General features: G+C 32.9%; 1 protein-coding gene across 23 annotated transcripts in view; it reads left to right on the plus strand.

Annotated features, from left to right (window-relative positions):
- Nucleotides 1-21,463, plus strand: part of BAZ2B (bromodomain adjacent to zinc finger domain 2B) — a 294,178-nt gene that overhangs the window by 218,586 nt on the left and 54,129 nt on the right. For 12 of the 23 annotated variants that reach the window (XM_077883356.1, XM_077883357.1, XM_077883359.1 and 9 more), the window contains 7 exons: nucleotides 3,649-3,741; nucleotides 3,857-3,918; nucleotides 8,283-8,348; nucleotides 10,020-10,085; nucleotides 11,494-11,538; nucleotides 11,781-11,813; nucleotides 13,041-13,106. In XM_077883356.1, the coding sequence (XP_077739482.1) occupies nucleotides 3,649-3,741; nucleotides 3,857-3,918; nucleotides 8,283-8,348; nucleotides 10,020-10,085; nucleotides 11,494-11,538; nucleotides 11,781-11,813; nucleotides 13,041-13,106 (431 nt within the window). The remainder of the gene's footprint in view (nucleotides 1-3,648; nucleotides 3,742-3,856; nucleotides 3,919-8,282; nucleotides 8,349-10,019; nucleotides 10,086-11,493; nucleotides 11,539-11,780; nucleotides 11,814-13,040; nucleotides 13,107-21,463) is intronic. The other 11 variants (XM_077883349.1, XM_077883355.1, XM_077883367.1 and 8 more) reach the window with 2 other exon arrangements.

A 21,463-nucleotide genomic window follows, 5' to 3' on the forward strand; every position in this document is an offset into this window, starting at 1 on the left:
GTAAAATTAACTGAATTTTATTTTAACATTATAGGGGCTAATTATTTAACTTTACCCCAATTTTTTTCTCCCTCTAGATTTCAGATTGGTTTGTTTTCTGTTACATTAGCCTCCCTTTTTACGTTGAGTTTGCAAGTTCTGGTATCTTTGACCTGATTATGTATATACGTTTTTCCTCAACAAGTATATAAATATTAAATATTTAACAGAAAATAAATAATACTTACAAACATATATGGTAAAATATGCATGTTTTTCTTGGGAAGAAAGGAATGTGTCACTTTTATCACCCCTTTAACTCCTAAAGGGCTTCTATATTAACAGTTTGGGGGGATTATCTGAAGGGATCCTACAAGTTTCTATTATATTATTATTATCATACTCGGCCTCAATTAAACTAAAAAACTGAACTAAATTTAAAGAAAAATTCAGAACAGAAAAATAAATGCAAACTTTATATATCCAAACATTATGAAATGAGAGCTCTCTAATTTCTCAAGAGAATAAAGATAAGAATCTAAGAAGGTTTCAATATGAAAAAGACTTTAACCTAATAAATAAACTCACCAATACAATTAATACCTTAAATTTTCTAAGATATCAAATAGTACCTCTCCATTTCATATATCATAGAATCTGAGATGCCACAGTCATTTCAATGCACCACTATTTAAAGATGCACTACTAAGAAAGAAAAGTACTGCCAATTTTCAGGCACATTCTGATTTTAGATTATGTTTTAAAATGCATCTCAGAATCAAAGAAATGTGGTATATGTAAAATATCCCTAAACCTGTGTGTAAACTACTTCAAAAATAAAATTTTATCTTTGAAACTTAAATAGGTAATTTCATAATCCATAAATATTTTTCAAATGGATATTTCAAAGATTTTAATTTACTTATTCACGAGAGACAGAGAGAGAGAGAGAGGCAGAGACACAGGCAGAGGGAGAAGCAGGCTCCATGCGGGGAGCCCGATGTGGGACTCGATCCTGGGACTCCAGGATCAGGCTCTGGGCCAAAGGCAGGCGCTAAACCACTGAGCCACCCAGGGATTCCCTCAAATTGATATTCCAAAAGTTGTAACAGATAATCTATTCAGCAACCATAAGCTAAATAAATGAGAAGCTATTGGAAGCATTTTATTTCTCAGAGCCTGAGTGAATTCTCTAGATCTTCTAACTCATTCTCCTTCCTCCATAGTGCTTCTAACTTTTAAAAACACTTTCCAACTACTCATAAAATTTAAGCTATTTGAATATTTTTAAAGATTTAGAGAGAGAGTGAGCGAGAGAGAGCACATAAGTAGGGCAGAGGGAAAGGGAGAAGCAGACTCCTCTGCTGAGCCGGGATCCCAATGTAGGGCTCAATCCCAGGACCCTGGGATCATGTCCTGAGCCAAATGCAGACGCTTAACAGACTGAGCCACCCAGGCATCCTGCTATGTGAATTTTTAATGATAAGAATTTTATCTTCCTTGCTAAAGTAAAAAGATACGGGTTGAACTTTTAAATGATTTTCTGTCCTAAGGGTTTAAAAATGAAAAATACTGTGTAGTTGTGTGGGGCTTGAAGTTGGCCAATACATTCATACACATATACAAACCTAAATATAGCATTTATTTATTGTAAGCCAGACTTCTATTTGAGAGCATCAGTTTTGCTTGGAACAAAAGATCATACCTACGCCACATTTAGAGGAAAATATTCTTTTTAACACTTGACACATCTTTACATTTTAAGGTAGACTTAGGTCTTTATAGCAGAGTTCAGTGAAAGCTTTCAGTTCTTAAATGTTAGAAAAATAGTCATCTGGTACTATCATAGGTGAGAACAGTATTCTTCAGGTAGATTATTATTGGAGTTTGTTGATTCTGCAGCCTACTTTATAGATTTTTATTTCCCAGGGTATTTAGTGAACAAAAGAAGATCTTTTTTATGTGGTTCAGAAATTTTTGATGATGCTTATAATTTAGTATTGAAAATTATTGGACGATTAAAGATATATTTCAGCATTATCTTCCATTTTATCTTTCATCAACAATTCCAGTTTACTAGATCAAATTAGATTTTTTACATCCCATCTCCTTTTTTAAAATACTTGTTGGTAGAAAATCAGCCATAGTAACCAAGGTCACTTCAGCTGTTACAAAGACACAGGTCTAGATTCTTGTCTAAAATCTCAAGGCATTCAATTTTTCTTAGAAGTTCTTAGGACCATACAAACTGTGAAGTCAGAAGGACCTGGGTTTGTATCTTGGCTTTACTATTTAACCTTTGTGAGCCTTAGTTATTTCATCTGTAAATTGGGGATAATGTTGCCTATTTCATAAGATTGTTAGGAAGATTAAACAAGTTCTTATGATTCAATAAATGATGGAAATTATTAGTAAAGCTCAAGTAACTCAGGTGTCAGCCAATCATATTCATTATTGAATATAATATAAAGATTTCTTGAAACTCATCTACAAAGTTTAATGTCTAATGTAAGATGGTATTTTATGAAAAAATATTATGATATACTACTTTTATAGTTAAAAGTATTCTGACCAAGTTTGCCAGTAGAAGAAAGCATGACATTACATGCTTTCTCTATCAGTTACCCACTGCCACAGTAATGCTGGGAAACAGCCAACCACAAAACTTCAGTGATGTACAACACCAAGCATTAATTGTTGTACAGATGGAAGCAGCTGGAGGGAAATTAGGCAGCTCTGCTGATCTTGGCTGGGCTTGTTCACATATGTGAAGTCAACTGATTCCACATGTCCCGACCTTCAGCTGCCTAGCCCAAACATGTCGTTATAGTAAATGGCAAGGTACAAGAGTAAAAATTGAGTACAAGTATATATTTTAAAACTTCTATGTGCATCACAACATCCAGTGCTAACATCCTACTGGCCAAGAAAGATCACATGGCTGAACTCAGCGTCAAGGAACAAGAAAAAGTCTTTCACCTCTTCATAAGAGGAATTGCAAAGTCACACTGCAAATGATATGGATGGAGGGAAGAATGAATAGTTGGAACCATTTTAATTATGTCAGCCTATCACAGTTTCATATATTTGTCTTTAAACATTATGAAGACTAGGTTGTCTTTGAAATTCACTGACATTCTGTACTCTTTTTTTTTTTTTTTTTTTTTTTGGAGATTTAGGCCCTCCTTTATAAATGAAAATGTCACTGGATTCAGAAATTTTACCATTTATATAGCTGATTGAGATACAGTTTTAGAGGCTTTGTATTTGTACTATTTGGGGTTCTTTCTCCTTTTTATATATTCTGTTATCTTTTAAGACTGAAGCTAAATCACTACTTTTGCATAGTAAGAGCTATTTTCCTACAATGTGGGAATTACATGAAATGTGAAAAAAAATATATATACTTAGATTGGCCTCTATGAAGAGGATTAAAAGTATCATTTCTGTGTAGTTCTGTATATGGGATCATACTTGGTGAAATAATTTGGCAGATTCTAGGGGAAATTAACATGAAGTTTCCTGAGACACCATTCTCCCAGTTGGTATCTAACCTTAGGCAATTTTCTTAAAAATTATGTCCTTCATGATACCAGTTTCACAGTTATTGTTTTTAGGTTAGCAATCATGTAAAGTTGTTAATATTCCTTGAAATTTTATGTTTTTCAGAAATAGCCAGGCAAGCAGCACAAATAAAGCTTTTGAGAAAACTTCAAAAGCAGGAACAGGCTCGGGTTGCCAAAGAAGCTAAAAAACAACAAGGTGGGTGACTTAAATGAAAACATACACAGGAAGAGTAAGTATTGGGGAATTCATAAGAAGCTTCTCCTCTTCATTCCCTTGCTGATGATATCTGTACTTTGGTTTTTCACCATAGCAATAATGGCTGCTGAAGAGAAGAGAAAGCAAAAAGAACAAATAAAGATTATGAAACAACAGGTACGTTTATGTGTTGGAACTGATTTTTATAACACAAATGTTATGTTGGGGGTTCTATTAGTATATGTATATATATATACATTTTCTTTTTATTTTTTTTATATTTTCATTTTGATTTCTGTTGTGTATCTTAGAAAGTTGTCCTCTTGCATTAGTTAAAATTCACTTCATCTTTTTTTAAAGATTTTATTCATTTGAGAGAGCAAGTTTGCGTGTACATGCATGAGCGGTGGGGGTTAGGGTAGGGAGCAAGCTCGATCCCATGATCCTGGGATCATCAATGATGTTAGCTGAAGGCAGATGCTTAACTGACTGAGCCACCCAGGTGCCCTAAAATTCACCTCATTTTTTAACCAAGTCTTCTACTTCCAAGTTTTTAGAGATTACCACAAAGTAAATCTCAGTATTTTTCATATTCTGATACTTTGAATATAAGTTGACATCGTGAACAGCTTTCCAATTTTTCAAAGTAGAGTATCAGTAAATGAAGGCTATTGCTTAAATGTTCATATTTTAGTAAGAAAAGCATGTTGTTGTAAAACAATAAAATATGAATAAAAAGTTAAACTCATGTTATACACAATAAGATTTGTCCCCACTGCTTCTGAATGCTTAAGAATTACTACTGCCAAAAAAAAAAAAAAAAAACCCCACAAAAAAACAAGAGAGCACTATTTCGGCATATCTAGTATTCTATCTTATGTCTACTATATCTCTTATCTATGTAGTTTTCAAAATTAAGTATAGATAAATGAAATGATTTTAAAATTTTTACAGGTAAAGCATTACATGACAAGATATTTAGGTTTATTTAAGATCAGAATGTGTGAACTACTCTGTCATCTCCATATATTCACATAACCATTAAAGCAGAAAGGAAATGAAACTACCACTTGTTTAAATATTTCAGCAGCAAGTAGTTATTCTTGAGTATGAAACAAATTAAATTGTGTTGTTATATAAATAACTGCTATATAAATGGGTTGGGCTGGATGTGATGTGTGTATCTCCAAGGTTCCTCCTGTATTGGCTAAGGCAGTGGGATGATGGAGAGTGGATGTGGAATGGGGAGCCAGAACTTAGTCTGTAGTCAGTGAGCCAAGGGTTGATTATGGGCTCTGCTGCTTAATATTTTTGTGACCTTAGATGAGCTGTTTTCTCTTTCTCTTTCTTTTATTTTCATCTCTATTTTCTCCTTGGTAAAAGAAAATAACTGCATCAGTTAATGGTTAAATTGATTAAAATGTCTACCACAATGCCTGGCACAAAAGAAAAGCTCACTTTTTAAAAGATAGAAAACAACAAAGAAGGGGCACCTGGGTGGGTCGGTCAGTTAAGCGCTCAGGTCACTATCCCAGGGTCCTGGGATGGAGTCCTTCTGTGGGGCTCTCTGCTCAGCAGGGAGCCTGCTTCTCCCTCTCCCTCTGCCTGCTGCTCTGCCTGCTTGTGCTCTCTCTGTCTCAAATAAATAAATAAAATCTAAAAATAATTAATTAAAATTTAAAAATAAAACACCAAACTGTACGATATATTCCTTTACTGTAATTCAATGTAGTTGATTGTAAACTTGAACTCTTTCCTTATTTTGTTGATTGTGACTGCTAAAGACGCTATAAGATTGACTTAAAAATATGTAGTCTCATGAATACATTTTTTAAAATACTATATTTACTGCATATTACATATATATGTTAAAATAGTTTCTATTTCATTTAAGTGAAATACTGTTTTTTTTTTTATAGCCTATCCTATTTCCTGATGGCTAGAGACCCATCAAATCCCATCAGCACTCTAACTTTAGCTTTGTGATCCTAAACTCTTGAAGTGGCTACACCCTAAGCCTAGGGTGTAGGCTTATTTTACCCTGCCTACCAAAAAAACATTGGGGTCTCAAGATTCTAGCAACATTAATACAAATGAACTGATATTTAGATATTCATCAGGATATTTGTCTGAGGCTAGTCTCATAATGACTTCTTCCTTGTTGCCAACAAAGAGAATCAAAGTCTAGCATAGGTTTACTCACACAGTTATACAATGCCTATTTTAAAGTCAGCATTAGATCTGGGATAGAATAGTAGCATGTGCTTCTCATCCTCTGGATTATTTTTTCCATCTAGTAGCCCAAAATATCACTGTATAGTCCTCTAATCAATTTTCTGGAGACCTGCAGAAGCATTATTATGAAGGAAAAGGAACAGAAGCAATGGAATCTGACCAGGTCTTCTCTGTATTTAGTATTTGACCTTAGGCAAAATATTTACCCTCTAGGAACTTCAATTTTCTTTTAGGTTAAAAAAAAAAAAAAAAAGATAACTTCAACTCCTATGTTGTTTTTTATCTAATGATCAATAAGATATTTTATGTAAAGTGCCCAGTTCAGTGCTTGGGTACTCAATATTCTAAGGTGACCCAGTATTATAATTTATAAATAAGGCTTATCTCTATTAATACTGATGACAGCACTATCAGATATATGTACACATATATGAATCGCTTGGACATCTAATATAAAGTTCTGACTGAGTATACATAAGCCTAAGATCCCATACCTATCTCTGTCCTGAAGAGAATAATGAATGACTTTTACTGACTTGAGAACATACCACCAACCTTATGATTAACAAAAGCAGAAAAATTAATTCACAAGTATGCTTCACATAGGTCTCAAGTTCTAATCTAAATAAATATATCAAGGTAGAGCCTTCTCTAAGATTTGGAAATGAAATAAAAAATATGTTGAGTTTTGATGTTTGGCAAGCTATAATTAATAATAAGTACCAAGTAGGATCACCAAAATCAAAATTATAGAATGTGATCAATCTTCTAGAATGAGAACAGTAATTTCAGAAATCTCATTTTCCTGCAGTAGAGCCCTGCAGGGAATCAATAACATTAATCTGGGGGGAAGAAAGGAGTAAGTTTAAAAACATTAAACCGTAGCTTCAAAAGGTACACTAACATCTGGACATTGGAGTAGGTATTATAATAGAAAGCAGTATAAATGTGTTGGTTTTAGAAATCCTAGGACCAATACAATTTGCAAGTAGAACAATTTAGGTAGGTTTTTTTTTTAAATATATGTTCTTATTAGTGCCAATTTGGGAATTTCAGAGGGATTTATGAACATGAAATTGTTAACAATACGCTTATAGTATGTTGCATAATTAAAAAAATTATATATAAAGTTCTTATCAATGTTTACATGATCAGTAAATTCTGAAACCATAACTAGTATATTAAATTTAGACAATATGAATACCTAGTATGTCATGTGAATCATTCCCTACAGTGTTAAATTGTTAATTAATCCATTTATTTATGTATTTATTTGTTTATTTGAGAGAAAGAGAGTAAGAGAGAGCACAGAGCACACACGAGCAGAGGGGAGGGGAGGGGAGGAGTAGAGGCAGGAGAAACAGACTCTCTGCTCAGCGGGGAGCCCATCTTCCAGGCTAGATCTCAGGACCCTAGGATCATGACCTGAGCCCAAGGCAGACACTTAACCAACTGAGCCACCACAATAATTAATCCATTTTACATTAATGTTAAGATTACTTCTGAATTTGGCTTATTGTAGTAATTAAAATTAATGTCATGTTATTCACCATGTGAAATAAATTATGGCATGGAAATTGTTGTTAATAATAATCTATTAGAATTGTATGACACTATATACTTTTAAAGGATTTTAATTTCATCATGACATAGTGAGTAAAGGGCAAGCACCTCTCCCTGTTTTATACAAGAGTAGTTATTTGTTCAAGGTCATGCAGTGAATGACAGTAACTCAGGACTAACCTTAAGTTTTCTGACTCCTGAGGTACTATTTTTTCCCTATTATTCTGACCTATATTTACCTCAAATTAAGTTTACTTTTACTTGCATACAGGCTAATGGAGTTTAATTACCTTGGTTTACCTGGTATCTATATACTTATTTAGCATTTGTATTTTATAAATTGTTTTGAGAAACTTTATGAACTCATATTAATTTAAGACATGAATATAGGGATCCCTGGGTGGCCCAGCGGTTTAGCGCCTGCCTTTGGCCCTGGGCGCGGTCCTGGAGACCCGGGATCGAATCCCACATCGGGCTCCCGGTGCATGGAGCCTGCTTCTCCCTCTGCCTATGTCTCTAGCTCTCTCTCTCTCTTTCTGTGTGACTATCATAAAATAATAAAATAAAAAAAAAATAAGGCATTAATATATATATGATGTTAAGCTAAATCATGAACTTTTATATCCAGCATGGGCAATCTTTGATGAATATGCACTTATATCTTAAATCACTTGATTCAACTTAAATACTTTTCACCTATATATTTAGTTTATTGTCATAAATTATCATTATTTTTTCTACAGGAAAAAATTAAAAGAATACAACAAATCAGAATGGAAAAAGAACTTCGAGCCCAGCAAATTCTAGAGGTAGAACTCTTAAATATAATATATTTAAAGTAATATATATTTTAAACTCTACAAAAATAAAAATTTTATGCACGAGTTCTCTCACTCAACAAATTAATATGTTCATCAGAAATTCTCTTTACACGTAACACATAGAGTAAGACCTTATCTGAACCTTATTTAGCAGGCTAATGTAATCCTAACAATAAAAACACAGAAAATCAGACAAGACAGCAAAAAGAAGAAATCTCTGAGCAGCCAATATAGTTGTCAGAAGGTTCATGTGCTAAAACCGTTAGGACTTATAGTCAGATATTTATTTTCAATTTAGAAATAAAATGTTATAAAAGTAAAAGTAAATTTTAAATGTAGAAATAATTTAGCTTATTTTTCTGGTTTCTAATATATCTCTCTTCCCCTGAAGCTCCTGGAGTAGGGCTAGAGGACATAATAATGGCAACAGCAAAAGTAATAGCTGAAAGACAGCAAGAAAAAATGCAGAAAAACTCCAACCCACATATATAGGAATTCAAAATCCTAGCAAGAGTATGTAATTTTATAGTTGAATAGCAAGCAATTTTCAACACCATAATGGCCAAAATACATTACTCTATCGAACTGTGCAGTAAAATAACTGATGTTCAGAACAATGGCCCTGAGTCATCAAGAAAAAGCCAAATTGTGTTAAGTGTACTCTTTCTAAATAGGCATATGTCTCAAAATTGTTTTCATCCAAAATTGTGAAAATAAACTTTTGATGTTTAAAATTATTATAACTTATCAGCTATTCAGGAAACCATTGCCATATAAAACAATTCCCTGACGACTCCAGATAGCTGAGGTTTTCTGTTACAGTTTTATTCTGTCTAGAAATAATAGACATACTTCCTTACCCACTTCAAATTAATTTTAAAATCCCTCAAATAGAAAATATGCCTATCCTAAAGTAAACTGATAATAACTATTGGGTAGTTATAAAACTACTAGATAGTTAAAGACTATAAGATTGTGAATCTCAAATTTGATAGCATGATTTTAATATTCAAAATGTACTTCATGAAATAGGTTTACTTAAAAAAAAGCCTTTATTTAACCACATTGTACAGCTAGAGAAAATGAGATTTAATGATTCATTTAAATCATCTGAGTAATGGATTTCTTTATCTCAAATTTCAAATGTTGAAAAGAAATTTCAAATAAAGTGGACATGTGCATTTTTACTGATTTATTCATAGTTTTTATTTATCTGTTAAAATCCACCCCATTTTCTAAATTTTCTACAGTGATCATGTTTTATTTTTAAAAACAGAAAAAAAAAAAAGACAATACATGCCACAAAATGTTTTGTGATTAAGTTTTAAGTTAAAATGATATCAACACTCAGATATTTCAGACTATTAACGGATTGAAGAATGAAAGTCGACATACTCTTATGCATTTAAGAATTTTTTGCACATACTAATGCTAATCTGTAAATTAAAAATGAAATTAGTATGTTAAATATAATTTTAACTGAAAAATGAAATTAGTTATGTTAAATATAATTTTACCTGGGGGGAACTATGTGTCTACATATATGTTACATATTGTTTTGTACCTTGTGAGACATGTAGCTCCATTTTCAAGTCTGAGATTATTTTTAAGTTGTAGTAGTGCTGTTGCATGACTTTGAGACCTGTTTTGCATGCACAGGCTAAAAAGAAAAAGAAGGAAGAAGCAGCAAATGCCAAATTATTGGAGGCCGAGAAACGAATAAAGGTTAGTTTAGATGAGAACCAGAGTTTTTATTTTTCAGAAATAAAAACTATATGATGTTACACCAGTATCAATTATATGAAAAAGTAGCTCTCCTCAAAATGATTATCTTAAAAAAATGTTTAGCACAGATATAACATGTGTATAATGTGTGCTTTTTTGTATGTATATTGTATGTACATGTTTTTCTGAATTTCATTATACAGGTTTTATGTGATGCTTTGAACTCTTTGAGTAGCAAACATCAAGTCAGAAATGTAAACTATCGCATAATACCTGTATATGCATTTGCTGAACCAGAATAATCTTTCCAGAGCTATTTTGTGTTGTTGATGTTTATGTTTCAAACTGTGTCCCAAATCTGATTCTCTCCTTCAATTATAACCTTATCTTGGTTAATGTCTAGCAACTATTTTAACTATTAAAAAGTGAAGAGCCTACAGAAACAAAAACCTAATTGAGCAACTTTATTTGCCGATAATAAAATTAGCCATTGTTAATTAGTGTAATGTCTCGGTTTTGATTTTCTGTCACGAAGCATTAGAGAGTTGGACCCCCTAACCACACGCACACACACGCACACTCACGCGCGCGCGCGCACACATACGCACATTCTACCCCTCACCTTCGACGCTTTCTCATAATTAATTTCTGAAGGAGAGGGCATCTAGTGAGCCTACTGGTTTTGGAAACAGACACAATTATATCCTATAAAGCCAGGAAACTGTTAGTTATCTTTTGTACATTGATTTTCCTACTTGTTTCTTTAGATTTCTACCTCCTTTTAATTGTTTCCCTTAATATCATCTAGATTTTTATCTTTATAAGAAAATTTAAATTGATGTCATTTGTAGGATTGTTAGCATCAAGTCCAACCCCCTTGGGGGTAGTGCCCTGAATTATAGCTGATCATGAAAGTCTTAAGCTGATCTTAGTCTGTTATTACTTTCATTCATAGATAGTTTACAGAAATGATACCCTTGCTATTTAGGTACAATATAGTATATTTGGGGATTTATGTTCAGAGTTCTCATCAGCTGGATTTGGGGGCTGCTCTATATAATGTATTAAAATAATTTTAAGGATACATGTACCAATTGTATCTGATATGCTCTGACCATTTAGCTAGTCAGTTCAGTGAATGTGCTGTTGAAATATGCTATGAGGTTATTGAATTTTAAGGTGAAATGGCTACTGAATAAGATCCTTGCCATTATCATATTATCTTTCTGTATTAAGTAGAACCATATGAAATTGCCACTATATAAGTAAAAAATGATCAAATATTTGCAATTCCACATGGTTCAACCTAATGCAAGACTATACAATTTCAGAAAAGGAATTGTTAATACTTATGCTATGTTCTAAATCTTCCTTAAAAATTATATATTAAAAGTTTCTTATTTTTAAGGAAAAAGAAATGAGAAGACAACAAGCTGTTCTTCTGAAGCACCAGGTCTGTATGCCGATAGTTATACAATTGTTGAAATGTACATTTTATAATTTTTCTTAAATCTATTTTGGGGAAAATCTTCAAAATGTTTTCTTAAAAGTTTCCTATTTAATTCCTGCTTAAGTTTTCCTTCATCTTATGGTTTATTGCCTTGCTTTGGTATTGGTTTCTTTTGGGGGGTTAAAAATTGGTTTCATGACTCTGTGATTTCTGTTTCATAATGTTGTGCCAACTCTTTCTACCAGGAGTTGGAGAGGCATAGACTAGATATGGTATGGGTATGTTTATTTTTGTACATCTAACACCGCATTGTGATTTGGTTGTGATATGGTTGTCATAGCAATGCATAAAGTGTAGCACTGGCTGCTGTCATATTACATACTGCTGCATGGCTTTACAGCACAGTGCATTGCATACATCTGCTTGTCTGTCTATAAAGAAGATCATCTCCAAGATTTTTACTTGAATTGTGCAAGCCTTATATAGGCTGCTGTCTTAAAATTTACGTTACTGATGTCATGATGAAAGTTGGATCACCATACAATTAGATATGATAATGACCCATATTCTCCCATCATTCTAGATGCAAAACTGCCATTGAATACAATGGGAATTTTGAGTTAGTTTGATGAGAGAATATGAAATCTATTCTGGTTTTATACACAAATTTTAGAAATGATTTTAGAAATATCCCTTTGGGGGGATCAAATACATTTAAACAAAAAGAATTCATTAGCTATAACTGTGATTTTTTTATTTTAAAATAAAATGAGATTATCAAAACTAGTGCTTATCTTATTTTCATTCTGTGCCTTTCAGATTCCATTTATTAGCCCATGGTGCAGCTTTTATGGTCTTACGTAGCGAGCGCATCAAGTGGCAGACATCAGTAAATAGGAATATCCCATTTCATTGGTGTCGGTATATGAACCACGACTAGTTTAACTAAATTGGTATAAAAGCTTTAAAAAATCTTTCTAATTTGTCGGTGGCTTATTGAATTTACAAAATGATAGTGTGCTTGAAATAAAAATAACTTAATTCCAAAACCATGAAGTGAAAGTGATTATAAATCAATTTCTGCCTGACCTAAAAATTCAAGAACTATACGACCTTTAGTTTAATTGGCCCACAGTACATATTTGTGGTTTTTCTAATAGCAGATGTAAGGTAACTGACCTGTTCCAGCCAACCATTATGCTTTTTGTTCTGCCAGCTTTTGAAGGAGCATCACAACTGACCATGAGTAAATCTTGTATGCTTCTGTTTACACTGTCTCCATGTTCATTGCTTTACCTTTTTGCTTTTGATTGTTCTTGTATTTGCTTTCTAAACCTGAACTAAAACATGCACAGACTGGCCATTCTTGTCTTATATTTAGTATTTACTGTGACTTGTCTATAAATGCTAAACATGCTATACTGAGTTTTGTTTTGTTTTGTTTTTCCATTTCAAGATCAAACTGTTAATTTTAGTTATTATCCTAATTTTATCTGGCCTAATAGGAACGAGAGAGAAGGAGACAACATATGATGCTTATGAAAGCTATGGAAGCTCGCAAAAAAGCAGAAGTAAGTGTATGTTTCTGGAAACATGTTAGTATTTTTTCCTAAAGCACTGGTTTTTCTAAATACAGATTTTTCAGAGTATAGGTTTGTCATGGTTTATTGACTTCCATAAGCAAGCCAAATGTTAAAGATAATGACTGTTAGAACATAAAAGAATGTAGGAAGGATTCCAATCTATGTGTTAATTTTCTTGGCTGAGATTTTAATTATCTTTTTCTAATGTAGTAAATGGCATTCGTTTGGCTAAAAGTAGTTATTTATTACTGTAACCAGAGTTTTACAAAATTAATATTACAGCATGCCTAAGCAAGTCCTATGTGTCTTAACTGAATTACTAGTCAATCCAACCACGGACTTCTGCCTTTAGAATCATTCTTTACTGTTCTATGTGTAAAATTGGGTCTGAGTACTTTCCTTAAAATAGACTTTGTACAGATAATTCAGAATAAGGAAATTATTGGAATAAGTCAAAATGAGATTATTTGGGATATAATAGAAATCAATTAAAGGTTAAAATATATATTACAAAGGAATGCATTGTGTATAAAAACAACTGAATGGAGGTATGGCCGCTATATCCAGGCCTTCAGAGTGTGAAAGACTCAGAATTCCCATGCTGACTCTGAACCAACTTGCTTTAACCCTTCAGGCTCACTTGCTTACTCTTTATTTCTTTCTTTCCTTCCTTCCTTCTTTTCTTTTTTTTTCAAATTTTTATTTAAATTCTAGTTAGTTAAAGGTTATTTCTTCTTTTAAATTGAGATAATGATAGGGATCCCTGAGTGGCCCAGCAGTTAAGCGTCTGCCTTTAGCCCAGGGTGTGATCCTGGAGTCCCAGGATCGAGTCCCAGGATCAAGTTCCACATCAGGCTCCCTGCATGGAGCCTGCTTCTCCCTTTGCCTGTGTCTCTGCCTCTCTCTGTCTCTCATGAATAAAAATAAAATCTGTAAAAAAAATTTGAGATAGTGATACCTCCTAGGATTATAAAGTTATCGATTATAAAGTTATCAATTGAGATAAGCATTTAATAAATGAAAATTAATAAAAATGACAGTTTGATCTGGAAGTTTGAGAGGCCTGTATTTCAGTCTTTTGGCCTCAGCTCTGGCTTAAATTATCATTATAGATTTCTAATAAATAGAGACAATAAAGTGTGTTGTTTAGGAAACTGGACATTGTAACCAAATTTCCTGGATTTGAATTCTAGTTTCAGTGCTTTCCAGCTACATGACCTTAGGGAAGTTATTTCACCTGTCTGTGATTCAAATTTTTTGTCTAGAAGATAGAGATGATACCAGTTCCTATTTCATTTTGTAGTAATGATTAAATGGGTATGTATCTGTATGAGCGTAGGTGTAAAGTTTTTGGAACAAAGCCTAGCACTATACAGTGCTTACAATTCCTGATCATTATCTATGTGTTTGCTGTGTAGAATGGGCCTAGCAAGATGTATAGCCAGGTTGGGAACTACTAACATGGATCACCTCCAAGTCTCTTTAAGCAATCACTTTTTGTGACTCTCCTAAACTTCATGTATGTTTTGCCTTAACATTTTTCTACCTGTCTTCTCTTCTAAACCTGTTCATTATCCAGGCCCATTGACAGCCTCTACACCTAACACAGAGGTGGAGCCTATGAGTGAATTTCTAACCATAATCTCTGGAAAATGACAAGCAGAGAAAGAGAAAGGCAACAGATTGTGGAAATTGGTGTGGCAGCTATCTCTGTTCCCTTCTAAAAGCAGTATATGGCGGTGGGAAGAGTAGGGAAGGGGATTAATTAAAATTCTCAAAGCTCAACCTAATTTCCTCCAATCTGGAGAGATTGAAACTGAATGAACAACTCATGAAAAAGACCTAGAATATCCCTCAAGAGACAAGTTCCTCTCCACTAAGTATACTTCTTTCTAGTGGACTGAAATGAATGAGGGCATGTCATTCTGATTTTTCCTGATTGAGAGAAAAGCTAAAGAAAGGCAGAATAATGACAATAACCCACAACATTATTTCCAGATACACCTTAGTAGAAGGGAAACACCCAAGAGAATACTAGAGTAAGATCATTAAAGGGAGTGAACACTCAGGTTCAGAGATACCAAAAAGGCATGACTTGCTCCATTTCCTATTTTTTCTTATTTCCTATTGATTGGGAGGAGAGTGGGAAAAGCTGATGAAAAGAGATGGGTAAGATCTGGTTTGAGTGAAAGATAGCAGCCACAGGATAAATGAAGACAATTAAAATTAAATCTTCCAAGAATCCATGAAAGACCAAGAGCACCTTTCATGGGATAAGATTTACCTTTGACTGGATAAAGCAAATCAGGTACATTGCTTCCAATAAAACATGGAAAGGAATATGAGAAGCCAAGTACAGCTCTCCCTCTCCTAGCTCATTCATCCTCAGAAAAAAGAAACATGAGTAAGATACACATTATTTACCCTTTTATCTGAAGTACTTAAAAAAATAAAAACAAGTATCAGATAAAGTGAGAAGGAACTAAAAACGAAAGCCACCTATATTGGAAAAATACACAATCTTGACTGGGGCCCGCATCAAGCATAAGTAATTAGAAAAGGAATGTCGGGATACCTGGGTGGCTCAGCGGTTGAGTGGCTGCCTTTGGCTCAGGGTGTGATCCCAATCTGGGAATCAGATCCCACATGGAGCTCCCTGCATGGAGCCTGTTTCTCCCTCTGCCTACATCTCTGCCTTCTCTCTGTCTCTCATGAATAAATAAATAAAATCTTAAAAAAAAAAATAGAAAAGGAATGTCAAGGCGAACATGTCAAAGTACTAAACCAAAAAATGTGCATATGTAAAATAATAATGTTAAGCATAATAATTTAAGGAACCTGCCTTCCCTTATTTTCATGCTTGTTTTCCTCAGCCCTTGCTATGCATTCTTCACAGAGCAGCACAGTGATCTTTCCAGAAAGTGAACCATATTACATCTTAACACTATCCAGTGGATTCTCATTGCAATTGTAATGAATTCCAAATTGCTCACCACGACAAAGCAGTCACACATGCTCTGACCTCCGCCTGTCACTCCAACTTGACCTCATACAATTCGCCTCTTAAGTACTATATTCCAGTCATTTTTGTTTATTTATTATCCTAAACAAAGGGTCTTTACCATTGCTGTTCCTCCACCATATATTTTAGTGGTTCTTATTTGTTGTTTAGTTGTAGATCAAATGTTAACTTGTCCAAGAGACCTTCCCAGAACACCTAACTTTGTATTTTTTTATACCCCACTTCTGGAACTCCATTCCATCATCTTATTTATTTTTTTTTTCATCTTTTCATCTTATTTATTTTAAAGTTGTTTATGATCTGCTTCCTCCCTGGTTGTAAGATCTGTGAGGAAAAGAATCTTATCTGTCTTGTCTACCACTATAGAGCCAGGTACAAAGGTGGAGCTTAGAAAATTGTAGTGGAAGGAAGGAAGGAAGGAAGAAAGGAAGGAAGGAGTTAAAATGAAAGGGGCAGTTAAATTAGCGATAAAAATATCATTAAAGAAATAGTACCTTATTATGTTTTCTAGCTATAAAATTCTCTATATAATAATAAAATCTTTTATTTTACTCTAGGTGGTTTTCTTAAAGTCATACATTCAAGAAACTATTATTTAAAATAACATGTGTTATAAATAATCCCTTACTGGAATGTTTAAGAAAACCCCATAGGTAAAACTGAGCTCTTAAAATGTTGCTATCCTTTGGTAACTATAGACTTAGGAACAAGACTAGATAATTTTGCCAGTTATTCTGATTGTAAATTGTGTTCCTTTACTGAATGGTACCTATAGATCTGTGATCAACTAAGTACTCATTTAACTTCTTTTTCTTTTTAATGAATTTATTTATTTGAGCGAGAGAGAGCAAGCAAGCACACAGAGGGAAAGGGAAAGATAAAAGGAGACTCTGCTGATCAGGGAGCCAGAATCAGGGCTCCATCCCAGGACCCTGAGATCATGACCTGAGCCAAAGGCAGATAGATGCTCAACCCACTGAGCCACCAAGGCCCCACGCCTTTTTTTTTTAACTTCTTAAACTACTATTCTGTGCACAGCATTAGGTTAGATACTATAGGAAAACAAAAAATTGAAAAGTATTAATGATTTTTTTTATCATATCAGAGAGATAAAAATTTATAGTATGGATAGTTAGGCAGTAACTAGGCATATGTTTTTACTAGCAATTCAAACTTTCACCAGATCTTTACATCACTGTGCCACCTCAGTGAATATTAACAAAATATTCCTATGTACTTGTTCATTTTCTTATTATTACTTGACATGAAAAAGATGTAACTAGTGTAATGCCAATAATGGGCATATCTTGACTTCATATTCTATTACCTATAAATTTGTTATTAACTATAAAGAAAAACTTAATTGTAAAATTAAAGCCATATGATACATAGGCAGGGTCAGCTAAAAATTCTGAACTAGCCTATATGTAACCTTTGATTCTTTTAATACCTTCAACATTTAATTATTAGATTGTAAAGAAAGAAAAACAGAGAGGATAAACAAAACTGCTGTGAATAATATTTAAAGAACTAGTGAGGTTAAAAAATAAATTGCTTTTACCTTGTTAATTAAAAATCTATAACATCTGAAGTTATTTCAAGAACTTCCCCATATTCATCAAAGTAAGACAGTAATACAAACATTACTTTTATGTTATTTTATGTATACTACACTGATCTTACTTTTTGATTTAGTGTTACATCAATAAATTTTTACTAAAGTAATCTAATTTACCTAGTTTTTCCTTTGTATAAATCTATAATTAGTGGGGCTCCTGGGTTGCTCTTTTGATTAAACATCTGCCTTTAGCTCAGGTCATGACCCTGGGGCTGGGACCAAGGCCCCATATCAGGTTCCCTGCTCAGCTGGGAGTTTGCTCTTTGTCTCCCTCTGCTCCTCCTCCCTGCTTATGCTCTCCCTGCCCAAATAAATAAAAATCTTTTTAAGAAATCTGTAATTAGTAAGAATATTCAGATTTATATAAATTACCTTACTTGTTATTACTCTCATTAATTTTAAAGGGTCATTACTATATCAATCATAGTTCATAAATATTTTTATAGGAAAATGTAAGAAAGAATAGTCTAGGGGATCCCTGGGTGGCGCAGTGGTTTGGCGCCTGCCTTTGGCCTAGGGCGTGATCCTGGAGACCCGGGATCGAATCCCACGTCGGGCTCCCGGTGCATGGAGCCTGCTTCTCCCTCTGCCTGTGTCTCTGCCTCTCTCTCTCTGTGAGACTATCATAAATAAATAAATAAATAAATAAATAAATAAATAAATAAATAAATAAATAAATAAATAAATAAATAAGAAAGAAAGAAAGAATAGTCTAGTGAATAAAAAAAGGCTTATTTCCCAGTATAATTCAAATATAATATGAGACAAATCTGCTTTCATTATTACTAAGCACTAGAAACAGTTAAACACTAGTTAAAGCAATGTGACAAAGTAGCTCAAAATCTCCTCTTTCATTTATAAAAAACTTTAAGCTATTCTAGTCACAAATTTATAGTTACTTTACTCATATTAACTGAATAATCAACTCTAGTAATCGTCAGAGTCTTTTATATGTCTCTCTCCAAGGATTAATAAACTATAAGACGTTGTTAAATACACAGCTATCACAGAATGACTGTGTCAGCACTTTAGGAGACAAAACCATAAAATAGAAGAGAGTAGTTCAGGTTTCAGAAGTCATCTAGTAAGCAATTTGAAAGCAGAAAAAATATATAACCCCTCCCCACCCATGATTCAAGTTATGACTGTTTTATAAGCCTATATTTATATTAATTATTAGTGAAAAAGGAAAATAAGCAGAATTACACATATAGATGGTTTTATTTAAGCAAACCCCTTATTCAGTTGAAGACATTGTAAATACACTTATGTGGCCTACTTGTATATTATATTTATATAATGTACTTATAATGTAATTTTAAAATTAAATGATCTAAAAACAAATATAAAATTATTTTCTATTAACTATCCAATAAAATGTTAAATGTCATAAACAAAGTCAATTTTTGAAAGATTATTATCAACTTAATTTAGGTATATTAAAATCTTCAATTATCTGACTCAAGATTTATTAACAATTAAAAAAAAGAATTATTAACAATTTTAATTTAAGAGACATATAACAGTAACTATTCTACATAGTATTTAGATACAGAATTATACAGACCTATGTAACACTTTGGAAGATTTTAAGAAAATACAATAACTGGGAGGTTTTTTTTTTTATACATTATACCTATTAAACTTTTTATTAAAATATAAAATGTAAAAAAATAAAATAAAAAATATAAAATGTAAGGATCTCTCTTCAGTCATGTGGTTCATAATTTTTTGTTTGCTTAAACTTAGTTTTCATATTTTGAATGTAAAGGTAGTCCCTTTAAAAAAAATTACCTTGATTGTTCTACTCATATTTAGGGTTACCATAAAACACTATTACTTTTAATCTTTATATCTGTCTTCTATAAATACTTATATTATTAATCTTATTTATACTTGTATTCTTCCTACATCCTGAGGTAAACCTGTGTCTCTTAAATTATATTTATGTCTTTGAAATTTAATAAGTACAAGTTGCTGTCAAAAGAAATGTATTCTCCTAATAATGCACAGAACAAACACCTAAGAGACCCAGTAGTCATAAAAAGCAAAAAAAGAGTAGGCATCTTTGCACCATGGTCTCTTAAAAATGTCTTGTTTTGCAGTCTGATAAGTTGTAAAAGTTTACAGTAACAGGTCATTTTACCACATTCATTGTTTGGTTTTTAAACTTCTGAGATTCTAAAATAGAATAAATTTATTTCATACATTTATTATTATGCTGTAGATTTCTGGAAATACTGTCATTTATGCCTTGAGAGTCCCTAAAGCAATCTTTTTATGTGAGTAAAAACTAGTTTTGAAATTTTCACCCTATGTATTTTTCACTGTTTAGGATAATCTAAATTTAATGCCTTTGCTATCAAAAGGTATTTCAACTTTGAAATGAAATGTAAATGACTTAACTAAAATATTAGTAATATTTTGATATAGAAAATTCCATTGCTATAATTACAATGATTAAAAAATATTTTATTATAAATGACATATTCTGAGAATTCATTTGCTTCAAGAATTTCTACATCTAGAAAACTGGAGGGGATGGAGGGATGAAAGCAAAAAAAATTAAGAGAAAGCACGCTAATTGCTTGTCATTATTGATAGTCAACCTAGAATATAGTCAAGAGCTATATTTTATTCATTTGTAGGCAATTTAAGTTATTACCCTGAAATTTAACCAATGTTAATATTGTAAAATATATTTTAACATTCCTTCCATATCATGATAGGTTTCATAATTCTTCTCTGGTATATCAGAAGTTTCTTGTGAATTGACCTTGCAAAACCAAAAAGTTCCATTGTAAAATCCTAATATTTGACATAGTAACAAACCATAATATAATAGAGGTGCTTGGATTGCTCAGTAGATTGGGCTTCCAACTCTTGGTTTCAGCTTCGGTCATGATCTCGGAGTCATGAGATTGAGCTCAGCATCGGCTCCACACTCAGCCCAGAGCCTATTCTCTCTCTCTTCTTCTGTCCCTCCCCTGCTCATGCATGTGAGCACATACTCTCTCTCCATCTTTCTTATTAAAAACATAATATTATAGAAATTAAGCATAGGGTCAAGCACGGTAACTTAATTGGTCAAGAAAAGGCTTAGGTAAAAGATGGTAAATACTGCTCTTTCAAACTGTATACCAAGTCTAAAAGAGTTAGAATACTACACAAGTTTAAACATCGTCAAATTTGGCCTAAAAGAGCACTGCCACTTTAAACTTTAGTTTCTGGAAAAAATTATCAGATAATAAGTCTATTTAATTTTGATATGGGGGGACGCCTCGGTGGCTCAGTGGTTGAATATCTGCCTTCGGCTCAGGGCGTGATCTGAGAGTCCTGGGATCAAGTCCCATGTCAGGCTCCATGCAGGGAACCTGCTTCTCCCTCCACCTGTTCTCTGCCTCTCTCTCTCTATGTCTCTCATGAATAAATAAAATTTTTTAAAAATAATAATAATTTTGATATGGGGAAGGTATTTTCAGGCACATCAAATCATAATATTTGCAATTAAAATGATTAAGAAATTAATAATGTTGGAGTAGATGTGAGAAATATGGCTTGGATATTTTTAAATTCCCAAATATAACTTGCATATTATTAATAAATGTATTAAATTCTGCTTTTGGCTACAAGGTTTGAGTGTAATTGAAAAGAGAAGACATCAGTTACATTTGTCCACAGAATGAAATATAATAAGTGAGAAAA

Source organism: Canis aureus, chromosome 34, assembly GCF_053574225.1.
Source record: "Canis aureus isolate CA01 chromosome 34, VMU_Caureus_v.1.0, whole genome shotgun sequence".
NCBI classification, from domain to species: domain Eukaryota; kingdom Metazoa; phylum Chordata; class Mammalia; order Carnivora; family Canidae; genus Canis; species Canis aureus.